This window comes from Somniosus microcephalus, chromosome 16 (assembly GCF_052327205.1).
Source record: "Somniosus microcephalus isolate GS21.2 chromosome 16, FLI_Smic_1.0, whole genome shotgun sequence".
Classification (NCBI taxonomy): Eukaryota; Metazoa; Chordata; class Chondrichthyes; order Squaliformes; family Somniosidae; genus Somniosus; species Somniosus microcephalus.
The window spans coordinates 39,222,064-39,245,992 of NC_141002.1; the positions used below are offsets into that span (position 1 = coordinate 39,222,064).

The 23,929-nt window shown below is 46.7% G+C and overlaps 1 protein-coding gene across 1 annotated transcript in view; it reads left to right on the forward strand.

Moving 5' to 3' along the window:
* Nucleotides 1-5,544: 5,544 nt before the first annotated feature.
* Nucleotides 5,545-23,929, forward strand: part of LOC147106085 (FYVE, RhoGEF and PH domain-containing protein 4-like) — a 354,273-nt gene continuing 335,888 nt past the window's right edge. Inside the window, exon 1 of the mRNA XM_086008844.1 lies at nt 5,545-5,796. Within this exon, the coding sequence (XP_085864970.1) occupies nt 5,712-5,796 (85 nt within the window). The 5' untranslated portion in view covers nt 5,545-5,711. The remainder of the gene's footprint in view (nt 5,797-23,929) is intronic.

Genomic DNA, 23,929 nt, shown 5'->3' on the forward strand with positions numbered 1-23,929 from the left:
TCACCATATCGTCTATGGGGATTTTTTCACCTGTGTTCACAATGTCATAATCATCATCACTACTGTCCTCATGCTTGTCTTTATTTAACACCATTTCAGCAATTTCCCCATCACTCAATGAATTCACAACAGGTGCATCATTGTCAATGTTCAGCACTTCTTCGATGTCAGCTTCCTCTAACGTATTTACACTTTCGGATGATAAACCTTTGGCGTAAGTGAGGAGGTTTGATATCATCATCATCTCCTGACTGACAGGAAATCCTTCAAACTCGTCATCTGCAGGTCCACCTTCATGAAACATCGTTGAAGGCCAAAGTCTGTGCCAAGCATTTGTTAATGTTGGTTTGTCAACATCGTTCCAAGCATTAGCAACTGCATAAATGGCATCCTTAACATTGAATTCTTTCAGGAAGCTTTGGATTCCTTCGCCTCTGTTGATTGCATCAAGCATAGAGTTCAAAAAAACGTCTTTATACTTGCTCTTCATGGAGCGTAAAATTCCTTGGTCACAAGGCTGTATTAAAGATGTCACATTAGGGGGAAAGTTAATGCCGAAAACATAACTTTTCACAAGAAGTTCAGGAGGGGGATGTGCGGAGCAGTTGTCCAGGAACAATAAAATTTTGCAGTTTTCTTCCAGTCCAACTTGCCTGCAATGAGCTCGTGTCGCTGGTACGAAGAGGTTATTGAACCAGTGAGAAAATATTCCTCTGGTTACCCATGCTTTCCTGCTCGCATAATAATGCACAGGTAAATTGCATACACCTTTCAAACATCTCGGATGTTGGCTTTTTCCAATCACTACCAACTTTAACTTGTGTGTGCCTGCAGCATTGGCACACCCAAGAACAGTCAACCTGTCCTTAGCATCCTTAAAACCTGCTGGTGCACTCTCATCAGCCGTTGCTAATGTTTTTCTAGGAACGTAGCGCCAGAACAGAGCTGTTTCATCAGCATTGTAAATTTGTTCAGGACCGAGGTTTTCATCCGATATTATTTTTGCAAACTCATCTATGTAATTTTCAGCTGCTTCATGATCAGCAGAAGCTTTTTCACCACAGATTTTCAGTTATTTTATACCATGACGCTTCTTAAATTTATGCAGCCAACCTTCTGAATATTCACACTCAACTTCAATGTTCAGTTCTTCATGGTATATTCTAGCTTGCTTCATGACCATCAAACCAGTCAGTGGCACACGTTCACCTCTGCATTGTCGAATCGAATCCACTCAATCAGCACACGGTCAAGATTTTCATTTTTTGCCCTATGCAATGTTTTCCTAATTTTCATTAGTTTATGGTCATCACTGTCAGTGTAAAATTTCAACAACTTGTCTTTCTGTTTCTTTAAGTCATATACGGTGGTAATTCCCACACCATATTCTTCAGTAAGATGTCGCACAGACACACCACGATCAAGCTTCTGCAATAACTCCACTTTCTGCGATATCGATAATGAGCGATGCTTCCTTCTCTGCTTCTCACTGTTACCCATTGGGGTATCTGCAGCTCTTTTTAGCATTTTCACAAATTGTTAAAAGCCAGCAAATATCTAAGAGAGCAGCAAATATCTAAGAGAGCTGCAAATATCTAAGAGAGCTGCAAATATCTAAGAGAGCAGCAAATATCTAAGAGAGCAGCAAATATCTAAGAGAGCAGCAAATAGCAGCAAATATCTAAGAGAGCAGCAAATACCACACAGAGCAGCATAACACCTGCGTGGGTCAAGCATCGGCAGCGTCGGGTCATGCTTTGCGCCACTTTCGGCTTTCAGAGGTTTTCTGGTTTCGGATGTGCGGATAAAGGCTGGTACACTATCTCTTATCTGAAATGGGGTGGGGGTCGGCGGGGGTGGGGTACGGCGGGGGGGTCGGGGGTCGGTGGGGGTCGGGGGTCGGTGGGGGTCGGGTTCGGCCGGGGGGTCGGGGGTGGGGGTCGGCGGGTGTCGTGGTCGTGCGCATTTCGGTTTTCAGAAGTCATGCTTTGCTCCACTTTCGGCTTTCAGAGGTTTTCTGGTTTCAGATGTGCGGATAAAGGCTGGTACACTTACGCTGAGCGATTTCGGTTTTCAGAAGTGCGGAAAAATGCTACACTATCCCTTATCCGGCTAGGCCTGTAAGTCGTGCGCCACTCTGGTCATGTCGTGCGCACGACTTACGCTGACCGAAAAAACCTTTGGTTTTTAGAGGGTTTCGGTTTTCGGAAGTCCGGATAAAGGGTAGTCTACCTGTACAGAGAAGTGTGAGGTGATGCATTTTGGCAGAGGGAGAAGCAATATACACTTAATGGCACAATTTTAAAGAGTGTGCAGGGACAGAGAGACCTGGGAGTTAATGTGCATAGCTCCCTGAAGGTGGCAGGACATATTGAGTGGTTAACAAAGCATATGAGATATTGGGCTTCATAAATAGAGGTATTGAGTACAAAAGTAGAGAAGTTATGCTGAACCTTTATCAAGCACTGGTTAGGCCACAACTGGAGTATTGCATCCAGTTCTGGTCACCACATTTTAGGAAGGATGTGAAGGCCCTTGAGAGGGTGCAGAGGAGATTTACCAGAATAGTTCTGGGGATGGGGGATCTTAGCTACAAGGACAGGTTGGAGAAACTGGATTTGTTTTCATTAGAGCAAAGGAGGTTGAGGGGTGATTTGATAGAGGTGTACAAGATTATGACGGGTTTGGATAGGCTAGATGGGGAAAGGTTGTTCCCACTAGTTGATGGTACAAGGACTAGGGGACACAGATTCAAGGTATTGGGCAAGAGATACAGGGGGGATGCGAGGAAAACCCTTTTTACGCAGCGAGTGGTGATGACCTGGAATTCGCTGCCGACGGAAGTGGTGGAAGCGGAGACACTCAATGTTTTCAAGGGGAGACTGGATAGGCACTTGAGGGAAATAAACTTGCAGGGCTACAGGGATAGAGCGGGGGAATGGGACTGACTAGATTACTCTACAAAGAGCCGGCATGGACTCGATGGACCGAATGGCCTCCTTCTGTGCCATTATGACTCTAAGACATTTTAAATATGACAGAGCTCACCTTCAAATCAAATCATTGATTTATTCACATTAATTTAAAGTGGTCCAATTTGGTCTGAACATATTTCTTGCATATTTTCAGTATGTAATGTTTGTTCTATTGAAGTTACAAATCATTTTCTCTTACGTGGCACATTCTGAGATCAAATTTAATCAATAAAACCAGGAACAATGAGTTTATAGATCTCTTATTTCCAACAGTTTGTTATTGGGAAAGAAAAAAAGTCAGCAAAGCACCCTTGAACTTTGAAAAATTGCTCTGTGGTAACAGTGAAAGCTATAGAAATCTATTGAAGGTAAATACACTTGCCAAACTGTAAATATATTTTAATAATAATTTTAAGTGCAATTATCTCTGACATTCCCTTTTCACTGAATAATTACTTTATGCTTTAATTACTCTCAGTAGGTTTTAATGTTGGCAGGTTCATTAAGTACAAAGGGTGTTGTTCTGTTTCTTTGAGTCTTTTCACTCCTAGATTTTTTGGCTTTCATGTCTTAGCTGGCTCTTATATCTTAGTTCACTCTCATAGGCAGGTCCCAACCCCCTATGCTGTTGAGAGTGTCCTCACTAGCTTTACTATCGAGATAAATGTTCAATAAGATGCCTTCACAGTGTCTCCAATTCTTAATAAGCAATAGAGAATCACAGCTGACCTTATTCTAGGTTAAACCAGTAAGCAATTTTATTAGACATGCAAGCATGGAACAATATAATATTTACAGCACAAATTATATTAACTATCTCTGAAAGAAAAAGCAAAAGGTTGTGATATATGCTGAACAGTTCTTTTAAGTAACTTTTATAGAAGGAATTATTTGCTTCCTTGCATTCTTCACTAACTGTGGAAGGTAGTTAGTCTACCTTATCTTTCTGAGATTTAATTCTACTTGATTCAGCCTCACTCACAGCAATTTCCTTTGTTCACTTTTTAATGTCCCTTGAATTGTTGCAGAAGCTTTTTAGATTTTCATAACTGCCAGCCATAGGCATCATAGTCTGAGCAATGCCCACAGGCAGGGCTGAATGGATGATGCTCAGGAGAGGGAACCCTGGTTGATTTTTGCCCTCCATTGGCACAGAGGAGAATTATGGGACTCTCATCACTGGCCCTGGCTTGGGGATTCTATTTTGTTTTAAAACTCACCGTAAGCTGACTAGCTTCCTAATCAGGATTTCCATCTTCTTAGTGTTTCCAAGGCCACACTCATCACTTTGCCTTGGTTATTGAAATCAAATTAACACTTAATGATTGTTGATGAAAATTCAGTTTATTAGTCAGGTACCATAACCACGCTAGCCATATAGGTTCACAAAATCTTGCCTATTTTCAATCTTCTACATCTTAATAATGCAAATTATGCTCAAGCTCATATGGGAATTCACATAACTTGGTCGTACAACTTAAGCCCTGACTACCCAAGGATGGTGCCCATTCCTCTGCAAGGAAATTCATCTTGGTTATTCTGTACCTGGTTCACTTAACCATGGTTAAACTTGAGGTCAGATAGCACTGGAGTTTATCTTTACAACATAGATGAAACTGCTGAAACAGATAGTATTAGCACCTATCTTGTAGTGTGTGGAATCTCCTCAAAGGATGTCAATTAGCAGCATCTTTAAAAAAAAACTTGCTGGCCTTCCCAGACCTAGATCGTGGCAGCCTGTTGAGGGGAGTCCTGTAACCACAGGTCTCAACCGTAAATGAAAGCAATGTTTAAACTATGACATTTTAAACTATTTCGCTATGTAAAAACAGGGATTATTTCCTATTTACCTTCAGGTACACTTTTCCTTTAAGACAGCCAATCGTTTGCACATGTGGGACTTGATCTTAACTTGTGGACAAACTCTGATCTTTACAAACGTCCGAGAAAGTGCAGGTTGAGGGAATTTAGTCATGGCAGACCCAAAATATTAAGACTCTAATTTAGTAACACATAAATATAGATTTTAGACGTTTGAGAAATTTCACAATGAGTAATGAGATAAAAATGCATGGAGGAGTATTACTCGACAGTCGAAAGATGCAAGTTAACGCGTCAGCCTTGTTTTCCGTGGAAGATGGAAGCATAAATAGACTCAGTGCAAACTTTTATGTGACGAGGCTGTGACTGACAGGTCAGACAGTCGGAGCGGCGCCGCGGCTCGAGCGCAGGTGAGAGTCTCGAGACGGACTGACCAACAGATGAGCGCGGCTGGGAAGCGGCGGGGTTACCTGGGTGATAGGGGCGGGGTTACCTGGGTGATAGGGGCGAGGTTACCTGGGTGATAGGGGGCGGGGTTACCTGGGTGATAGGGGGCGGGGTTACCTGGGTGATAGGGGGCGGGGTTACCTGGGTGATAGGGGCGGGTTACCTGGGCGATGGGGGCGGGGTTACCTGGGTGATTGGGCGGGGTTACCTGGGTGATAGGGGCGGGTTACCTGGGCGATAGGGGCGGGGTTACCTGGACGAACAGCTCTGAGTGACGGTTGTGGAGAGAGGTTTCCCAATCGCCCACCGCGGGACGCTAATACACTGACCGCACACAGCCGAGTGGGTGCTGGCGCTATGTGAACTATTTGGCGAGTCTGATGATTTTTGTGATCGCGCCTCTGTATTTCCCTCTGGTTGGATTTTGTTCCCCCCACCCCCCTCTACTCAGTGGTACAGGGGTTCGCCATGCAGCAAGATTTCAGGAGGACTGCAGTAAGGAAGAGGACGATGAACCCTTCGCTCCCCAGGCAGAAGACGTTGGATGAAACGGGTAAGACAGCATTGGGCTGAATGCTGCGGGGAGAGAGGACAACAGGGGAGAAGAGACCGCGTTGGCTCTTAGACATCGCCCCCATTCTCGGGGACACATCCCAGTGTTTAATCGCAGGGCGTCTGTTCCGAGGGATCCACCTTTACCCTTTACATAAAACAATTCCCCAGTACTGTAAACTTCAGCATTCCTCTGTTCCCTATCCACCTTGTTACATTCGGGACTCCATTAATGGTCATAAAGTGTTTAAAAACAAATACGCAATTATAGTTATAGCCTTGTTTGCAGTTGGACCAATGAAAAAGATTTCGTTTTCAAAACCTACAATGAAAATGAGTTTTCTCGCCCGCTCGCCATGGTTTTCGGCGTGTTTATTAAGCGTACAGTTGACTCATACAGTACAGAAAGGTGCCAGATCCGATCCTGGTATGTTTGGTTAGTTGATCTAAACTAGGATAGCATTAAGGTTGTTGACAGTTGGTCTCGGTGCACATGGAGCAGGGAGGAGCATTTTATCGGGGTCCCTGTAGCTGATCATTATCCGGCAGCTCCAGCGGAGAAGTTTGTGTGGGTGAGGATAGCTCGGGTCAGATACAGTGGCCATATAATCAAATTCAATGCTGACAGGTGAATATCGACCACTTTAGTAAGATGGTGCATGAATGCTGGGGTGTGTATGTTTATTTGGAGGAGGAGAGAATAAAAGGGGAATATAGATTGTAAAAAAAACCCAACAAAAATAAAATACTGCAGATGCTGGAAATCTGAAACAAAATCAGAAAATACTGGAAACACTCAGCAAGTCAGGCAGCATCTGTAAAGAAAAGAAAATGTCGACGTTCCAGGCATAATCCTTCATCAGTACCGCCTTTTCATTGTCTTGAGCGATATAGATCTTGCATTTGAGATTTGGATGTGTTGTTTAGATATCCCTAGATCCCTAGTAGCGAGTAAGGAGTCAAAGCCTCGGGAAGGGGGAGTACTGCTACTTACATACTGAGGAAATATATCTAGGTATGTAATAAGTGAAGCAACATAAACCTGAGTTATAATATTGTATTCTGCCTTTCTTGTTTTCAAAGATATTTGTAAATACCACATTTTATTTAATTCTCCCTGTGGTCTTTTAAAAACTCTTTCTAACAGCTAACTGGGTCAAAATCTGACGACTAGGAGCTGGACTTGCAACCCTTGGTGACGAAGAAAGTCCTAATTAATAACTTAATACAAATTTGTTTCAGTTTCAAACTGACTGTTTATAACAAAGGTTATTGAAATTACCAGAAAATGCTGATGTCGGGAAGTTCTTTTCACAGTGGGTGATCAACCTGTCGATTGGACTTCTCAGTAGGAGTGTGAGGACAAAAACCTTGGAATAATTTAAAGAAAAGATGCTATTGGTTCTTTCTGAATAAAGAGTTAGGATGGGCTCATCCATCTTGTAGTGTTGCGAATATTGAACCTTAAGATTTTCTCCAATTCTAAAGGGGTTTCCTTTGCAGCAATTACAGATGAAGGATGCATTCACACTATGACTGTAGTGTTGATGTGAAGTGGTTTTGCAGCCTGAATTTGGAATCCAGCCTGAACACCAGAGCAAAGAGGAGTGAGATGTATTTGGGGTATCCTTGATTGACCTTGAATGAAGAGTTGCTCGTCAATCAAAAACTGAGTATTGAGAAAGATACCAAATCCTCAAAATAGATTCAGATACATTTATTGAGAGGTTCAACAGTTCTTCAATTAAAGTATTTGGGGAATAGCATAAAAAATAGTGATGATAGGGAAGTGATTTTCACACTTTTCCATGTGAAGGATACAGTGGATATAATCTACATGGAATTTCAGAAAGTCTTTGACAAGGTAACGCACAGGAGACTATTGGAAAATATTAGGGGTATGGAATTAGGGGGAAGGAAGCGAATTGGATGAAAAAGTGGTCAGAATAGAGGAAGTAGAGAGTAGGAGTTAAGCATAGTTTGATTGGAGGTTGGAAGTTGAGCGTACTGGATACAGCAAAGTCTATAGGCCCCAACAACATCCCAGCTGTAGTGCTGAAGACTTGTGCTCCAGAACTAGCTGCAACTCTAGCCAAGCTGTTCCAGTACAGCTACAACACTGGCATCTACCCAATAAAGTGGAAAATTGCCCAGGAAAGTCCTGTCCATAAAAAGCAGGACAAATCCAATCTGGCCAAATATTTATCCCATCAGCCTACTCTCAATCATCAGCAAAGTGATGGAAGGTGTCATCGACAGTGCTATTAAGCGGCACTTACCAATAACCTGCTCACCAATACTCAGATTGAGTTCCGCCAGGATCATTTGGCTCCAGACCTCCTTACAGCCTTGGCCCAAACATGGACAAAAAGAGCTGAATTCTAGATGTGAGGTGAGAGTGACTGCCCTTGACATCAAGGCAGCATTTGACTGAGTGCGGCATTAAGGAGCCCTAGTAAAATTGAAGTCAATGGGAATCAGGGGGAAAATTATCTACTGGCTGGAGTCATACAAAGGAAGATAGTTGTGGTTGTTGAAGGCCAATCATCTCAGCCCTAGGACATCGCTGCAAGAGTTCCTCCGGGCAGTGTCCTACGTCCAAACATCTTCAGCTGCTTTGTCAATGACCTTCCCTCCATCATAAGGTCAGAAGTGGGGATGTTCGTTGATGATTGCACAGTGTTCAGTTCCACTCACAACTCCTCAGATAATGAAGCAGTCCATGCCCGAATGCAACAAGACCTGGATGATGTTCAGGCTTGGGCTGATAAGTGGCAGGTAACATTCGCGCCACACAAGTGCTAGGCAATGACCATCTCCAACAAGAGAGAGCCCAGCCTCCTGCCCTTGACATTCAATGAGATTACCTTCGCCGAATCTCCCACCATCAACATCCTGGGGTTCACCATTAACCAGAAACTTAACTGGACCAGCCACATAAGTACTGTGGCTACAAGAGCAAGTCAGAGGCTGGGTATTCTGAGTGACTCATCTCCTAACTCCCCAAAGCCTTTCCACCATCTACAAGGCACAAGTCATGAGTGTGATTGAATACTCACCATTTGCCTGGATGAGTGTAGCTCCAGCAACACTCAAGAGGCTTGACACCATCCAGGACAAAGCAGCCCGTTTGATTGGCACCCCATCCACCACCTTAAACATTCACTCCCTCCACCACCAGCGTACCGTGGCTGCAGTGTGTACCATCTAAAAGACGCACTGCAGCAACTCACCAAGGCTTCTTCGACAGCACCTCCCAAACCCGCGACCTCTACCACCTAGAAGGACAAGGGCAGCAGGTGCATGGGAACACCACCACCTCCAAGTTCCCCTCGAAGATGCACATCATCCTGACTTGGAAGTATATCGCCGTTCCTTCATCGTCGCTGGGTCAAAATCCTGGAACTCCCTCCCTAACAGCACTGTGGGAGTACCTTCACCACACGTACTGCGGCGGTTCAAGAAGGCAGCTCACCACCACCTTCTCAAGGGCAATTAGGGATTGGCAATAAATACTGACCTTGCCAGTGACACCCACATCCCATGAATGAATTAAAAAAGTGGGTAGAGGGAACTGTTTCTGTTCACTATGTGTATCAATGATTTGGATATAGTGCTAGTTTGAGTGATGTGCAGATTATTTGATACTAAGGGTTTTCATTTTGCATCTACCTAACGGTACATGAGTACTCTTCAGTTATTGGTTTATCAATACAAATATTAAAAATAAAAGCTGACATCCTTCTAAATGTCTAGATCACAAAGAATTACAAACAATTTGCAATTAATTTCACTTTTCTTTTAAAGTCTAAACAAAATATTTAGTTTGTGGAAATCTTTACTTTTATAAATATGAAAAAATGTGACATCACCAAAACACGTCTGGTTTCTCTTGTCTTCTCCCTACTTATTTTCAACTATGGGCTTTGGCTGATCAGTTTTTTTTTAATTTAAGAAGAAAATTAGTTTTAAAAAAAGAATTGCATTTATATAGCGCCTTTCACGACCACCGGGAGTCTCAAAGCGCTTTGCAGCCAATGAGGTACTTTTGAAGTGGAGTCACTGTTGTAATGTAGGAAATGCGGCAGCCAATTTGCGTAAGTTGCTGTTTACTGAGGGCTGAAATCCTGTACATCTGCAAGAAATGATTGTTTATCTTCCAGAAAGCTTTACTGCAACAAAAGAAGACTATAGCTGCACAGGCTTTTTTTTTATTACAGTAGTATCCACTGAATATTAAATATGTAAGTAGAAAAGCTAAGCAGAAAACATTGCCCTTTTGCCATTACAGTCTATTCTAAGACTAATTTTAAAATGTATTTTTAGAAAAAACACCATTCTGATATTAAAAAAATATATACATGCATCTTTAATGAATAACATCTTTGCTATCTCTACTGATCAGGTCACTGCCATCTGATAGAGGAAGAAAACTTTTGTCTCATAAGATTATTAATTTTAAGGGCATGGGCCTAGAAATTCATTGACGCCACTTTTGGGGCGCTAAAGTGGGGCGTCCGCTAAAGTTTGCGGCCGCCGCCAAATCGATGCCACTTCTCCGATATTCATTAGCTTCGCCCTAGGAGTTCGGGCGAGCGCTAAAACTGCTGCTGGACGCCTCTCTTTGGGCGCTAAGCCGGAGGTGGTGATCAATAGCGCCGAGGCCGGGCGCAGCGCAGGTGCGGCCATCTCGTGATTGACAGCAGACACCCTGGCGCCGGCCAGCTCTTAAGGGGGAAGGGTCGACTGTGTCTGCTGCCACGCCCTGGATAGTGGAGCCCTCCAGCTAGGCCTGAACACTGCTGCTGGACCCAAATAGCGCCTGAAGACATGGAGAAGGCCCGTGAACGTGCGCAGTGCTTCTCAGAGCATGATCTGAGTGTGCTGCTTGCTGCTGTGGAGAAGAGGCGCCATGTTTTGTACCCGGACAATGGCAAGAAGGCGACGGTCCGCGTCTACAGGAGAGCCTGGAGGCATGTCGCCACCAAGCTGTCAGCCAACAGCGACGTCCCCAGGACCGGTGCCCAATGCCGCAAAAAGTTAAATGACCTCACACGCATTGTCAGGGTGAGTACCCTTTCCAGTGACCTCCTCATCCTTGCATGTGCACCTCACATTATGGGCAAAGGGACCTGAAAGCTCTAATGGCCAGCCTTCATCCAGCAGCTATGGGACAGGCATGAGCATCAATTGCACATTCTGCACTTAACACACTGGCCAAGCTATTCCACCATGGGAGGCAGTGCACACCAGATCATGGCGACACACTGGCCAGGCTATTCCACCATGGGAGGCAGTGCACACCAGATCATGGCGACACACTGGCCAAGCTATTCCACCATGGGAGGCAGTGCACACAAGATCACGGCGACACACTGTACTTAGAGGCCGTCCTTTCTCTTGCAGGCCAAGCTGGCGAATAATCGCAAGAGCCGGACTGCGACCGGGGGAGGCCGACCCCATATCCAGCCACTCACCGACCTGCAACATCGCGTGGAGCGCCTCATGGGTGGCCGGGTGATTGGGCCCGTTGCATGTGGAGATGCCGACCCTGTTCTGGGCAGCAATGGTAAGGACATCACCTTTTGCACCTCTCTCGTCCCACTTGCGCATCAGATCTACATCCTTTGCCACTGTCCGACCAATGCGCTGAATGCCACCACTCATGCATCCCGCACTGACGCCCTCTCCTCACTCTAAAGCTACTCTTGTGCCTTCCTGCTTTCAGATGGTCAAGAGGAGGTCCCTGAACTTGCCATTGACAGACCCTCCGAAGAGGAGCAGGAGGAGGAGCAAGAGGAAGGCGGCCCATCAGGGGAACCCTCAGCCGCGGCCACCCAGGCCAATGTAGGGGACACGTCTTCCCTGGAGGGCAGCGTGGCGGAAGTGTCGAAGGGGAGGGGAGCTTATGGGACCTGCGGCCTGCAGAAAGGCGGGAGGGGGGTGGAAGCTCGGCGGCCTTCTCCCCAGAGGGGGGATGCGTCGGAGGGGAGTCCAATTGCTGGGCCCAGCGGCCTCCAGCAACGCAGGAAGGGTCGGCCAGCTCGGCGGCCTTCTCCCCAGAGGGAGAGTCCGGCCTCCAGTCAGGAGATGCTCTTCGCCGAGGAGATGGAACGCCTCAAAGACTTGTCCGCGGACTCGGAGCGCCGGCACACGGAGCTCATGGCAGCAGTGGCACGGTTGCCTGAGTCCATCGATTCCCTCTCTCGGAGTGTGGCCGAGTTCGGGCCCTCAGAGGCCACCAGTCGGGCGGAATACCGGGCAGATCAGGCAGCGAGTCGGGCGGAATTCGGGGCAGCTCTGTCAGCGACTGGCCAGGTGATCAGTGGTGCCGTCCAGTCACTGGCTGCTCTGATGCGGTCAGTGAACAGGTCAACATGGGCACTCACTGCTGCCACACTCGCTGTGTCAGCCAGGCATCGCCAGGGCACCCGGCGCGCTGCAGCAGCACAGCGGTCTGTCCCTCGGCAGATTGGTGCACATGCTGCAGTGCTGGCCCGGGCGAGTGCCAGTGTCTCAGGCGACCAGCGAGCGCCTGCCATCCGCCAGCTTGCCGCCATTCCTCCAGCCGCCACTGCAAGTCCCCCAGTGGAGCTGCCAGGAGCTGCTGCAGCGACTGATGCTGGCCAGCCACAGCTGCAGCAATCAACAGCCGCCCGCTCGACGGCCAGACCTCGACTAGGCCGACCCCCAAGGGCATCTGCCGTCACGACATGTGCCCCTCAGGAGCCTGCCCCCAGCCTTGCAGCAGCCAATGGCCTTACTTTGAGGCGGAGCAGCAGGGCGGGCAGGGGCCACCCAAAGATGGCCAAGGCATCGCCCTAGCGGGCCAAATAGTCGAATGTGTGGCCATTTGTGTTTGTTTCTTGAGGCCGAGAATTGGATGTTTGTTTTTTGAAGGCCGATGATGTGATGTTTGTTTTTGACGAAGGCCGAGAATGACGGCCATTTTAGTTGCCCTATTTTGTTAATCCTCTCCAGGTTGTGGGAGCGAGTAATGTGTTTGAGTGTTTTTTGGGGGTTTCGTCTGTTTTTTGTTTTCATGTGGGAAGGGCCCAGAGTTTGTACAATAAAGCATTTTATTTATTCACATTGTCCATGTTTGATCTTTGAAGTGTTTGTTGCCTTAACCGGCTGAGGGCTTGCGGAGCGGCTGCAATCATGTTCTATCATTGGCACAAGCCATTCCCTGACAGGGGGCCTAGAAGTGACGTTCAATAAGCCGCCGACGGGCGGCCCTTGGACCTTGTGCTTCCCTCCTGGGCTGGTACTCCTCGTCCTTGTCGTCCTCATGCTCCTCCAGCTCCTCCTCCTGAGGTGGTGGTCCAACGTGAGGTGGCAGTGCCTGAGTCCTGCGGATAGCCAGGTTGTGCAGCATGCAGCAAACGACGACGAATTGGGAGACTCGATCCTGCGAATACTGGAGGGCTCCCCCGGAGCGATCGAGACAGCGGAACCATTGCTTGAGCACGCCGATTGTTTGTTCTATGAGGTTCCTCGTCGCTTGATGGCTCTCGTTGTATGCCTCTTCAGCAGGGGTCGTGGGCGCGCGGAGCGGGGTCATGAGCCAGGTACACAAAGGATAGCCTTTGTCCCCGATAAGCCATCCTCTTGGGGGAGGCTGTGCCTGGAACATGTCAGCCACAGTTGTCTGTCGCAGGATAAAGGCATCGTGGCTGCTGCCTGGAAAGCGGGCATTGACAGCTAGGATGTGCTGCCTGTGGTCACACACCAGCTGTACATTGAGGGAATGGTAGCCCTTCCGGTTGCGGTAATCCTCGGCATGCTCAAGAGGTGCCCGCAAAGCCACATGCGTGTAGTCAATGGCGCCCTGCACCATGGGGAAGCCCGCTATTCTTGCAAACCCCACTGCACGCTGCTGCTGCTTGTCCAGGGTCATGGGGAAGGAGATGAATTGATGTCTCCTTCTGAAAAGGGCTTCGGTCACCTGGCGGATGCAGCAATGCACGGCGAACTGGGAGATGTTAGCGATGTCCCCAGTAGCGGATTGGAAGGAACCGGAGGCATAGAAGTTGAGAGCCACCGTCACCTTCACTGCCACCGACGGAGACGTCCTGCGCATCAGCTGTGGTTGCAGATCTCTCTGAAGCAGCCGGCAGATGTCTGCAACCACCTCCCTTTGGAATCGCAGCCTCCTAACACACATCGCGGCAGACATGGTCAGATAGGAGGTCTGCTGGCGGTATACCCTGCGTGGGTAAGGCCTCAGTTGGCGACGCCTGTTGCCCCCTCTGCGTCTAGCCAGGGCTGCCACTCTCTCACGGCGTCTGTAAGCCCTTCTGGCATAAGGCTGAAATTCAGCGTTGCCACCCAATGCAGCCCCCATTATATGCTGGCAAACACTGAGCTCTGAATGAAGGCAAAGATAATTGGTAAGCTCTGGCCTGAGCCAAAAATACCTGTCCAAGTGTTGGTCCAAACCAGTAAACTCTCCTCCTTGGTCTCTGTCCAAAAAACCGTTGCACAAGAGTGAATGCTGCAAAATGGCTGGCCTTTATACTGCTGGGTAAGTGCCCTTTAATTTGCGCTCCCCGCGGCCCGGCTGGGCTGTGTACCGTTCCACTTCACAGTCGCTCGGGCCGCTCGGCGCACAATGGGCCGGCGCGAGTGAAGTTCCGGTTTGGGGTGCACAAAGGGCGTTGCACTATTAAATGACGTCATGATCTGCGCGCGCAGCAGGGCGCGCGCTAAGACTTTGCGCCGGCGCTAAATGTGTCCTGAAGTTGGGGAGAGGCGCAGCCCGGGCGATAAGCGCCTAGCGCTCGAGATCTACTCCTCCTAAGGTGCTAACGGCTGGCGCGCCCAACTGAATTTCTAGGCCATGATCTTTACTGGGGAATAGTACAGATTTTTTTGCTCCACATTAAGGATGAATATGTGAACGTTACATTTTGGCCATTTAGTTTGTTTCCTGGTAGGTACTCTGCAGTCTCAAATTGGTGGCTGATAATTGTTGGAAAGATGCTACATTTGCAGATTTGTAGGTGTTAGTAGGTGTTGTCTCAAATGAATTCTGAGTTATTTGGTATTAATCATGAGTAATGGGATCAGATTTCAGATGTTTATTATATCAATTTTAAAGTGTCAATTGTCATCCAGACCAAAGTTGATATATTTTTCATCTCATCAAAACTAGAACGTAAAGCAATTTACAAATAACATTAGTGTTTCAATGGTCAATTTCCTTCTAAAATGTAATGCGAGATGGAGGTGGACATGTGCCTTGAACAGCAGCGCTTCTAATCTTGTCTACATCAGTGAAATTTAAGAAAGTGTTTAATTCATCCCCTCCCCCATTTCCCAGCCCCTAAACTTGCTTTAAAATTTGTTCCATTTCCTGCTTTTTTCCAGTTCTGATGAAAGGTTCTCGACCTGAAATGTTAACTCTGTTTCTGTCTCCATGGATGCTGCCCTGGCCTGCTGAGGTTTTCCAGCGTTTTCTGTTGTTGTTTCAGATTTCCAGCATCCGCAGTATTTTGCTATTGTACAGGTAGACTATCCTTCATCCGCACTTCCGAAAATCGAAAACCTCTAAAAACCGAAAGTTTTTTCGTGGCGCGTAAGTCGTGCGCACGACATGACCCGAGTGGCGCCAAACATGACAGGAGTGGTCCGGGAGCTCTGCCTTTCCCTGTGAGCACGGCAGAGGGTCACAGAGTTCCCTCCTGGGTAGGAGATTGCAGGCCGAGCCGGGCAGTGTGAAGGAGGTACCGGGAGAGTGAACCCAACAATACAGCGGCCCGTCCGATAGCTGCAGCAGCCCGTCCGACCGTCTTTTCTTCCCCCCCCCCCCCCGACCTGATTTGCGGGCCAGCTTAGTGTAGGAGTCAGCCGATATCCGGCTTTCCCACAACTGGCGGTGGCAGTCGAGCCCCAGACCCCCGCTAAGTCAAGGAATTCAGATACGGAGCAGGGGGAGCCGGAAACCTCGATCTAACGGCAGAAATCAGCAGCCGTTTTGTTAGGTTTTTTTTCTTCCCCTAGCATTTTTTTTCTTCCCCTAGCATTTTTTAAACAGTCAGGCTGTGGAAAGAGTCTCTGTAGCTTAGCAACAGCTTCAGAGACGCTTCCAAGGCAGGGCCCGAGTGTTTACAAGCTGTTGCTAAGCAACAGTGTTTGCTGTCAGATACGGAGATGAAAACCTTCTGAAATCCGAAAAATTCTGAAAACCGAAACACAGCTGGTCCCAAGGTTTTCGGATAAAGGATAGTCTACCTGTATTTAATTAAAGGGGTATTGTCTTTCTGAAAAAGTGGCAAACCTTTTTTGTGAGGGGAGAGAAAGAGCCTTGTCATTTTCTCATGAAGACGCCACATACAAGTAATGCAATTATGTGTTTCAGCACAATTTACACTGTAGAATTGTAAACAAGTAAAAAATAGTTTACTAAACAAAATATTGATTTCACAATTGATGGGAAATTGAAATTAAAATTGGTTATCATACACTTAGAGTACTATTGTGTCAATGTAGTTATTTTACTATGCATAGACATAAAAGTGGCATGTAACTCCTTGTGACCACGGAATACAGCCATGTGAGACCCACTTGGGGAGATTGGGCAGCCCTGGCTGTGCTGTCAAAACATATTAATAACTTACTACTTAGGATCTGAGCTCCGCACATGCGGGGATGCATACATGCATAGATTCTTCTTTTTATGAGGACCAAATGTCTAATTATGTGAGTAAATAGATGATTAATTCCTGGTAATCCTATCTGCGGAAAGACAGTGAGGATTAATGGATGGTTAAAGCCAATATTCCTAGAACGAGCTCAACTACTAAAGCTCAATATTTGCGTTGTTATCCATCTACTAATGGACGTAATCATTTATTAATGGACGTAACCAATCATCTAGGGTAGTAGCATCCATGTTTTTTGTCTCTTAACTGCTTAGGTCTATACTGTGGAGCCTTGGTAATCTATATATATAAATCGGTACTTCTGTCAGTCTATCTGTCTATCTGTCTGTCATCGCGTGTGCGTTGCGGGTATGCACTTGAAAGTTACAGGGCGTACCTATGCGCGCGTTACCTCCAAAGAAAGCTTACGCTTCCGAGACGGTTTTAAGCGTATTTACGTTTCGGCCGGGCTAAAATTGCGCCCGCGGTATCCCAAAAACCTTCAACATTCCGCTCATTAGCATCTCATTATCCGCTCATTAGCGACAGCGTGACCTCGAGCTCGACCAATCGTACGCCAGGTTGCTGGCGTGTGCCGCCGGGCCAATTGGTGCGCGTGTGGCCGGGCTTTATCGTTCTGAACCGAGGTGAGTCGCCGCCATCTTGATTCCAAACTTTTCCTTTTTCCCGCTTTCTGCGTCTTAAAAAAAAACGTTGCTTTTAAAACACATATTGTTTTTTAAAAAAATGATTTAGAAAGTAATTAACTTATCTAATCTCATTAATTTTCCTACCTTTCCCCGTTTTTCCAGGTAGGCCTAGAAGCCTCGGCGTCTCCTCCGCACCCACGCCCGAGCTAGGCACCTCCCGGCCCCACTCGAAGGCTGGAGGGCCAAGCCTCAGCCCAGCACCGCTAGGGTGCGCGCGCAGCAGGAGCTGAGACGTCTCTCTCTGCCGGGGCTTGCTGAGCGTCCAGCGTTACCCTGGCAACGGGCGCAATCGGCGGTCTTCACCTCGGGGGGAGGGGGGGGGCGGCCGCGACCCTCAAGGGGGGGGGGGGCCGTGACCCTCCGGGGGGGGGGGGCTGCGCGCGCAGCAGGAGCAGCTGAGACGCGGCTTCTCTCTCTCTGGCTTGGTCAGCGTCACGGTTGCCCTGGCAACCGGGCCCGCCGGCCGAGAGAGACGCCGCGTCTCAGCTCCTGCTGCGCGCGCAATCGGCGGTCTTCACCTCCGGGGGGGGGGGGGGGGCGCGACCCTCGGGGGGGGGGGTCGCGACCCTCGGGGGCCGCGACCCTCGGGGGGGGGCGCCCGCCGCCCTCCCTCCCCTCCGCCCTCCATCCCCCCTCCCCTCCCCCGCCCCTCCCTCCCCCCTCCCTCCCTCCCCCCCCCGCCCTCCCTTCCCCTCCCTCCCCTCCCCCCCGCCCTCCCTTCCCCTCCCCTGCCCTCCCTTCCCCCCTCCCTCCCTTCCCCTCCCCTGCCCTCCCTTCCCCCCCTCCCTCCCTTCCCCCCTCCCTCCCTTCCTTCCCCCCTCCCCTCCCCCCGCCCTCCCTTCCCCGCCCTCCCCCCCTTCCCCGCCCTCCCCCCTCCCCCCTCCCCTCCCCCGCCCTCCCTCCCCCTCCCCTCCCCTCCCCTCCCCTCCCCTCCCCTCCCTCTCTTCCCCCCACCCCTCCCCTCCCTCTCTTCCCCCCAGTCGCTCTCTCTCTTCCCCCCAGTCGCTCTCTCTCTTCCCCCCAGTCGCTCTCTCTCTTCCCCCCAGTCGCTCTCTCTCTCTCTTCCAACAACAACATGCCTTCGAAAAAGCCTCGGCACCGCCGGGCACTTCAGCTAGTCACATATAAAATGTAAGTCTGTGTTACCATTAATTTGTATATAACTAAAGTTGCTGCTATTAACCAGTTTTAGTGTTCTGGTATATGATTTGTCCAGCAATAAAGTAACGGCACTAAGAATGGCTTTTTCCACTCCTACATGCCCACAAAATTCAAAGAGCACAAATCACTGAATAAAAAAACAAGTGGAATTAAAACTGAGCTTCATGGGATGGATTGCCAGTACTCATGGGCTGCATATAGCCCAAGGGCCATATTTCTGCACTTGTGTGTTGTATAATGGCATAGCACAGTTTTCACGGTCTAGCAATGCATTTCAATGAGATTATAGTGTGACGTAGGCAAGCTCTGAACCATAATCAAAACAGCAACACTTTCTTACTCCACAATGTTTTTCTTTAAATGATAGCTGCAAGAAATCAATGCATTCTTTGATCCTTTACTAGATGCTGGTTTTCTCCAGTAAATCACTGCATTTTCACAATTTTGTGAACGTTTTATTTAATAAAAATACTAAATTGCAACGCAAGGCTGCTTCTAAGCAGAATGACAAGACACACTCAAAAGATTCAAAAAAATCTTGAGACTTATATTTTGGATATTTTTAGTGACATTGTAGGAACAATGTAAAAAACTGTTAAGGCTCATGAAACTCTTATGAAATTTGGCAGATCTAAGATTTGGCACTTTAAGCTTATTAAAGCAAGAGATGCAACCATCCTCTGCCATTTTGAATAAGTTTTTTTTGAGAGATACGGATTATCAGTAGATACTGTTCAAGAATACCCCACTATGTATTCATCCCATCTATATTATATTGCAAATCTTACAAAAGGTGCGCACTTCCTTTCCGCAAACCTTATTTCCTGTTTTCATGACTCTTGTTCATACTTTTGTGTCAACTTTTCCTTTTGTAAATGCCTATGACCACATTTCCCACTCAATTTTGCTGTGTCAGTTATCACCAGTCACAGTGTAACCACAAGCTTTACCCACCAGGTGCTGCTGCTATCTTTCCCCTATTACTTTAATATTTTCAGAAAAGATGGTTGCCAAATATTTCTCAAACCTGAAATTTCTAATGTCTAAAATAAGGGTTTGAACAAAATAGATTAAAAAATGCATATTTCACAATAAAATGAATTATCTTTTGCGCCTGTTAATACCGTACTAATTTTTTTTGCCTCCACAAAAGCCTGGGATTGAACTTGATAGAGCTATGACTTGATTAGCTTAATGCAGAATGTGCAGTCTGAGCATGAGCTGTGCACCTAATTTACCAGGATGTATTAGTATCAGTTAGTTAGCTGAACAGCTGGTATATTTTTCTTTAGCTGTTGATTTTCACAATGTTTTGAAGAAAAGCTTTATTGAGGTAAAGTTTATATTGAATATTTTTTTTTAAGTACAGAGTCTGAGGGCTAGATTTTTCCAACATCGGCGGGTCCGGGGCAGGTGACATCTGTGGCGTGTGGGGACCCCACATCTGTGTCGATCCCGGCCTCCAACAAGATATTCTGTTGATGGGGCTTGTTAACCCACCCTGCGAGGCCAATTCTAGGCCAATTAATAGGAAGCGGGTCTGATGACATCATTTGATGATGCGTCATCAGCCGGTTTCCTTAAAGGGACCACGTCCACATTCATTTTGACAGTTGTGCTGTCAGTGTTCTACAGCATTGAGGTGCTGCAAACACTGACAATCACTGCACAGAGGTGCAGGGCTGCACCCAGGTGTTATGTTCATTAATAACTAGACATTCTTATTATGAACACAGCTAGCTTCTAGCTAGTTATTTATTCAGTACACGTTCTCTAGGTACAGTATCTGTAGAGGCTTCCATGTGTGCTCCTGTGTGCAGGCTGCCATCTTGACTGTTGCCTTCTGGGTAGCCTAGTGCCTCCTGGGTAATGTAGTCTTAAACATACAGCTATATACAGCTCTACACAGCTCCACCTAGTGTCCACTATAGAATGACATGCTATTGATCACTACATCCCCCTTTCTTTGAGGTTTAACAAAATCAATATCAATCAACTTTCAAGAAAACAATAAAGATAATATTAGTAACACTTTTGTTAGTGCTCTATAAACATAAACATTTTCAAAACAGTCAACACATTTTCAAAGCTTTACATTGTACTCAAAGATTAAGTCTATCAGGCTCTTTTACTTCACGTGTGGATCTTCTCAACACGGGTAAGTCTGATGTGTCTTCATGAGATTGTTCTGGCGGTGAATGACAAGATGCAGTTGCGGCATTGTCATCAATCTGGTCTTGAATAGTCTCTTGTGTTTTTAGGAGGGAACGGCGGTTCCTCCTGAGAATCTGTCCTTCCTCAGTTCTCACAGTGTATGACCTTGGTCCTACTTCCTCAAGAACTGTAGCTTTCCTGTTCCATGCATCTGGATCCTCAATCCTGACAACATCATCCTTTGTCAATGGTTTTAGAGTTTTGGATGACTTGTCATAGTATGATTTCTGTTTCAGCTTTAACAGTTGAAGTCTCTGTCTCAGTTCCTCACTTTGCTGTTCTTTTGCACAGCAGGGTAGCGTGGTATGCAACTTGCGACCCATTAGTAGTTCAGCAGGTGAAGAACCACAGTCTAAAGGTGAGGCTCGGTAGCTCAGCAGGGCGAGATAAGGATCAGACTTGCTTTCTGTCGCTTTCTTCAGTAGCTGCTTGAGAACTTGAACACCTTTCTCTGCCTTACCATTTGACTGAGCATACAAAGGACTGGATGTGATGTGCTGAAAGTCATAATGTGCTGCAAACTGTTGCCACTCCTTACAGTTGAAGCACGGACCATTGTCGCTAACGGCAATCCTGGGAATTCCATGTCTGGCGAAGATGGATTTCACATGCATTATGACACTGCTTGCTATGGTGCTTGAGAGCAGCGCCATCTCAGGATAGTTAGAATAGTAGTCAATCACTATTAGATAGTCTTTACCATTTAAATGAAAAAGGTCCATACCAACCTTTGGGTGGAAGACACCTCCCCAGGAGACCAACACAGCCTGGTTGCACATTGTACAGGAGAACACAAGCAGGTATGTTATCAGGAGGACCAGGCTGCAGTGGCACAAACCTTTCAATGATCTCAATAGATCACGAAACATTACTGCAAAGCCACACTCAGCTTCATCCTGCTGTGCCACTCATCACATCCCCATCACACTGCCTATCCTACCTTACTCCTGCACATCCTTACCCACACCAGCTTACCTTGCACCTCCACCCATCCCTCTCTATCTACATTATCATTTCCCCATCTCACTAGCCACCCCTCACACTCACCCTCATCCCTGTCCAGTCATACCAACTAACAACACACAAGGGTAGGCACTTAGGTGTTATCGCCAATGACCATGTAAAGTTTCTGTTAATGTATTGTCAAACAATGAAATCTTTATTTTCAACACTTTGCCTTCTTGGACAGATCTGTGTGCACCTTTGGAAGTGGCTTTGTCAGTTGCAATGAATGGTGAGACATAGCAGTACCCCCCAAACGGTGATGAGTGTGAAATGAATGGCTTGGGCATTGTACGGCTGCTTTATGGTGTTGGTGTGGGGTGATGCCAACCTGGCGCATCATGTGGCAGCCAGGGTGTACAGCATCAAGTGAAGTAAATGTGGCCATGATGAGGCCATCCCTGGCCTCCTGGGCAGCAATGTTGTCAGATGCTGATGCCCTGTGTCTTGTGCACCATCAGGTGAGTGCGAAGAAGGTTGGTGCTGCTGGTGTGCCTGGTGATGTTAGTTTTGGGGCTGATCGTGGTGGGATTCTGAGGACCAAGATGAGATTTTTTCAAGAGCACCGATGCTGATGCAATAGCTGACAGCTGAAGTTGAGATGACAGAAGTGATCTGTCAATGGTGAGAGAGGTTGCTCCAAGGTGGTGACACTGGATAGAGAGTTTGCCCCAAATACTTCAAACCTCCATAAAGCTGAAGAGTGTATTCCAAATCCCGAAGGCTCCAGCCTCTAAGATTGGAAAGTGACCAGCTGTGAAATGGTAGGTCTTATACCACTTTTGCAGCTGTCACCTATTCACAGAAATGGAGAGTTGTTTAAAACCCGACACACTTACCTGGCGTGATCCCCGAGTGACGTGAACCTTGTGGAAAACTTGGGGAAATGGTTTGTACCTAGTAAAATGCTGATTAAATTGCTTTAAACACACTCTTAACTATCTGAATTGCCTGACTCGCCACTTAGTGCCGGGTCTGCAAAGCGCAGGCAGAGCCAGCACTCGGGAAATTCACAAAGAGGCGGGTTCAGAGCGGGATACCGCCCTGCTGTCAATCTTTTTGATTTTGACAGTGGACCCACCTCCAAACCCGCCCTCTGAGTGCCGGCAAAATTCTGGCCTGAGTTTGTGAGAGAACGACACATTCCAGTAATTTGTAGCTTTTACTTTGTGTTCTATAAACTTTAGAAAATGTATTGCAAGGTATTACAAAGTATTTACAGCACAGAAACCGGCTATTTGGCCCAACAGGTCCATGCCGGTGTTTATGTTCCATATGAACCTCCTCCCACCCCTCTTCATCTAACCCCATCAACATATCCTTCTACTCCTTTCTGCCTCATGTGCTTATCTAGCTTCCTCTTAAATGCATCCATGCTATTCTCCTCAAATACTCCCTGTGGTAGTGAGTTCCACATTCTAACCACTCCCTGGGTAAAGAAGTTTCTTCTGAATTCCCTATTGGATTTATTAGTGATTAACTTTCATTTATGGCCCCTAGCTCTGGCCTCCTCTGTAAGTGGAAACAACATTTCTACGTCTACCTAGACTTGTCTATCTCCCTTTTTATATATAGAAATCACATTAGCTGTCCACCAGTCTCTGGCACTATTCTCTTTTCTGATGAATTTTTATATATGTATGTAGTAGTGCCTCTGCTATCTCTTCCCTAACTTTTTTTAACATGCATGGATGCAATCCATCCAGAATAGGAGTTATACCCTCTCTAAGTTTGATTAGTTTATCAATTATCTCCCCCTTTCTATCTTAAATGTCTTTATATCCTTTTTGATCTCTTCTAATGTCAGGTCCACTTTGTTAGTCTCCCTGGTAAATACCGAAGCAATATAATTATTTACTATTTCTTCCCTTTCGTTGTCATTACCTGTGAGTTTATTGTAAGTATCCCTTAGTGGCCCTATCCCTTTCCTGATCTTTTGTTGTTTATGTGTCTGTAGAATACTTTGCTATTTTTATATTCTTTGATAATTTAATTTTGTAGTTTCTCTTTGCCTTCCTAATTGTTTTTGACTTGTGCCTAACCTTTTCGTATTCCCTTTTGTCATTCTCTCCTTTGTTGTCTATGTACTTAGTGTATGCCTTTTTATTTAGTTTCAATTTTGCCCTTATTTCTTTATTCATCCATGGTGTGTCATTACTGGCTAGTTTGTTCTTGCTTTTTAGTGGACTATATTTATCCTGAACTCTATTGATCTCCATTTTAAATGGTTTCCCACTGTTGTTCTATGTTTTGATTGTCAGTAAGTTTTTTTCAGTTTATTTTCCAATTGATTACTTTGGTCTTTGTCTTACTATGTCCTGCTCAATCTCTATCTTAAACTCACGATGCGGTCTCCTCTACATTGGGGAGACAAAACGCAGATTGGGTGACCGCTTTGCGG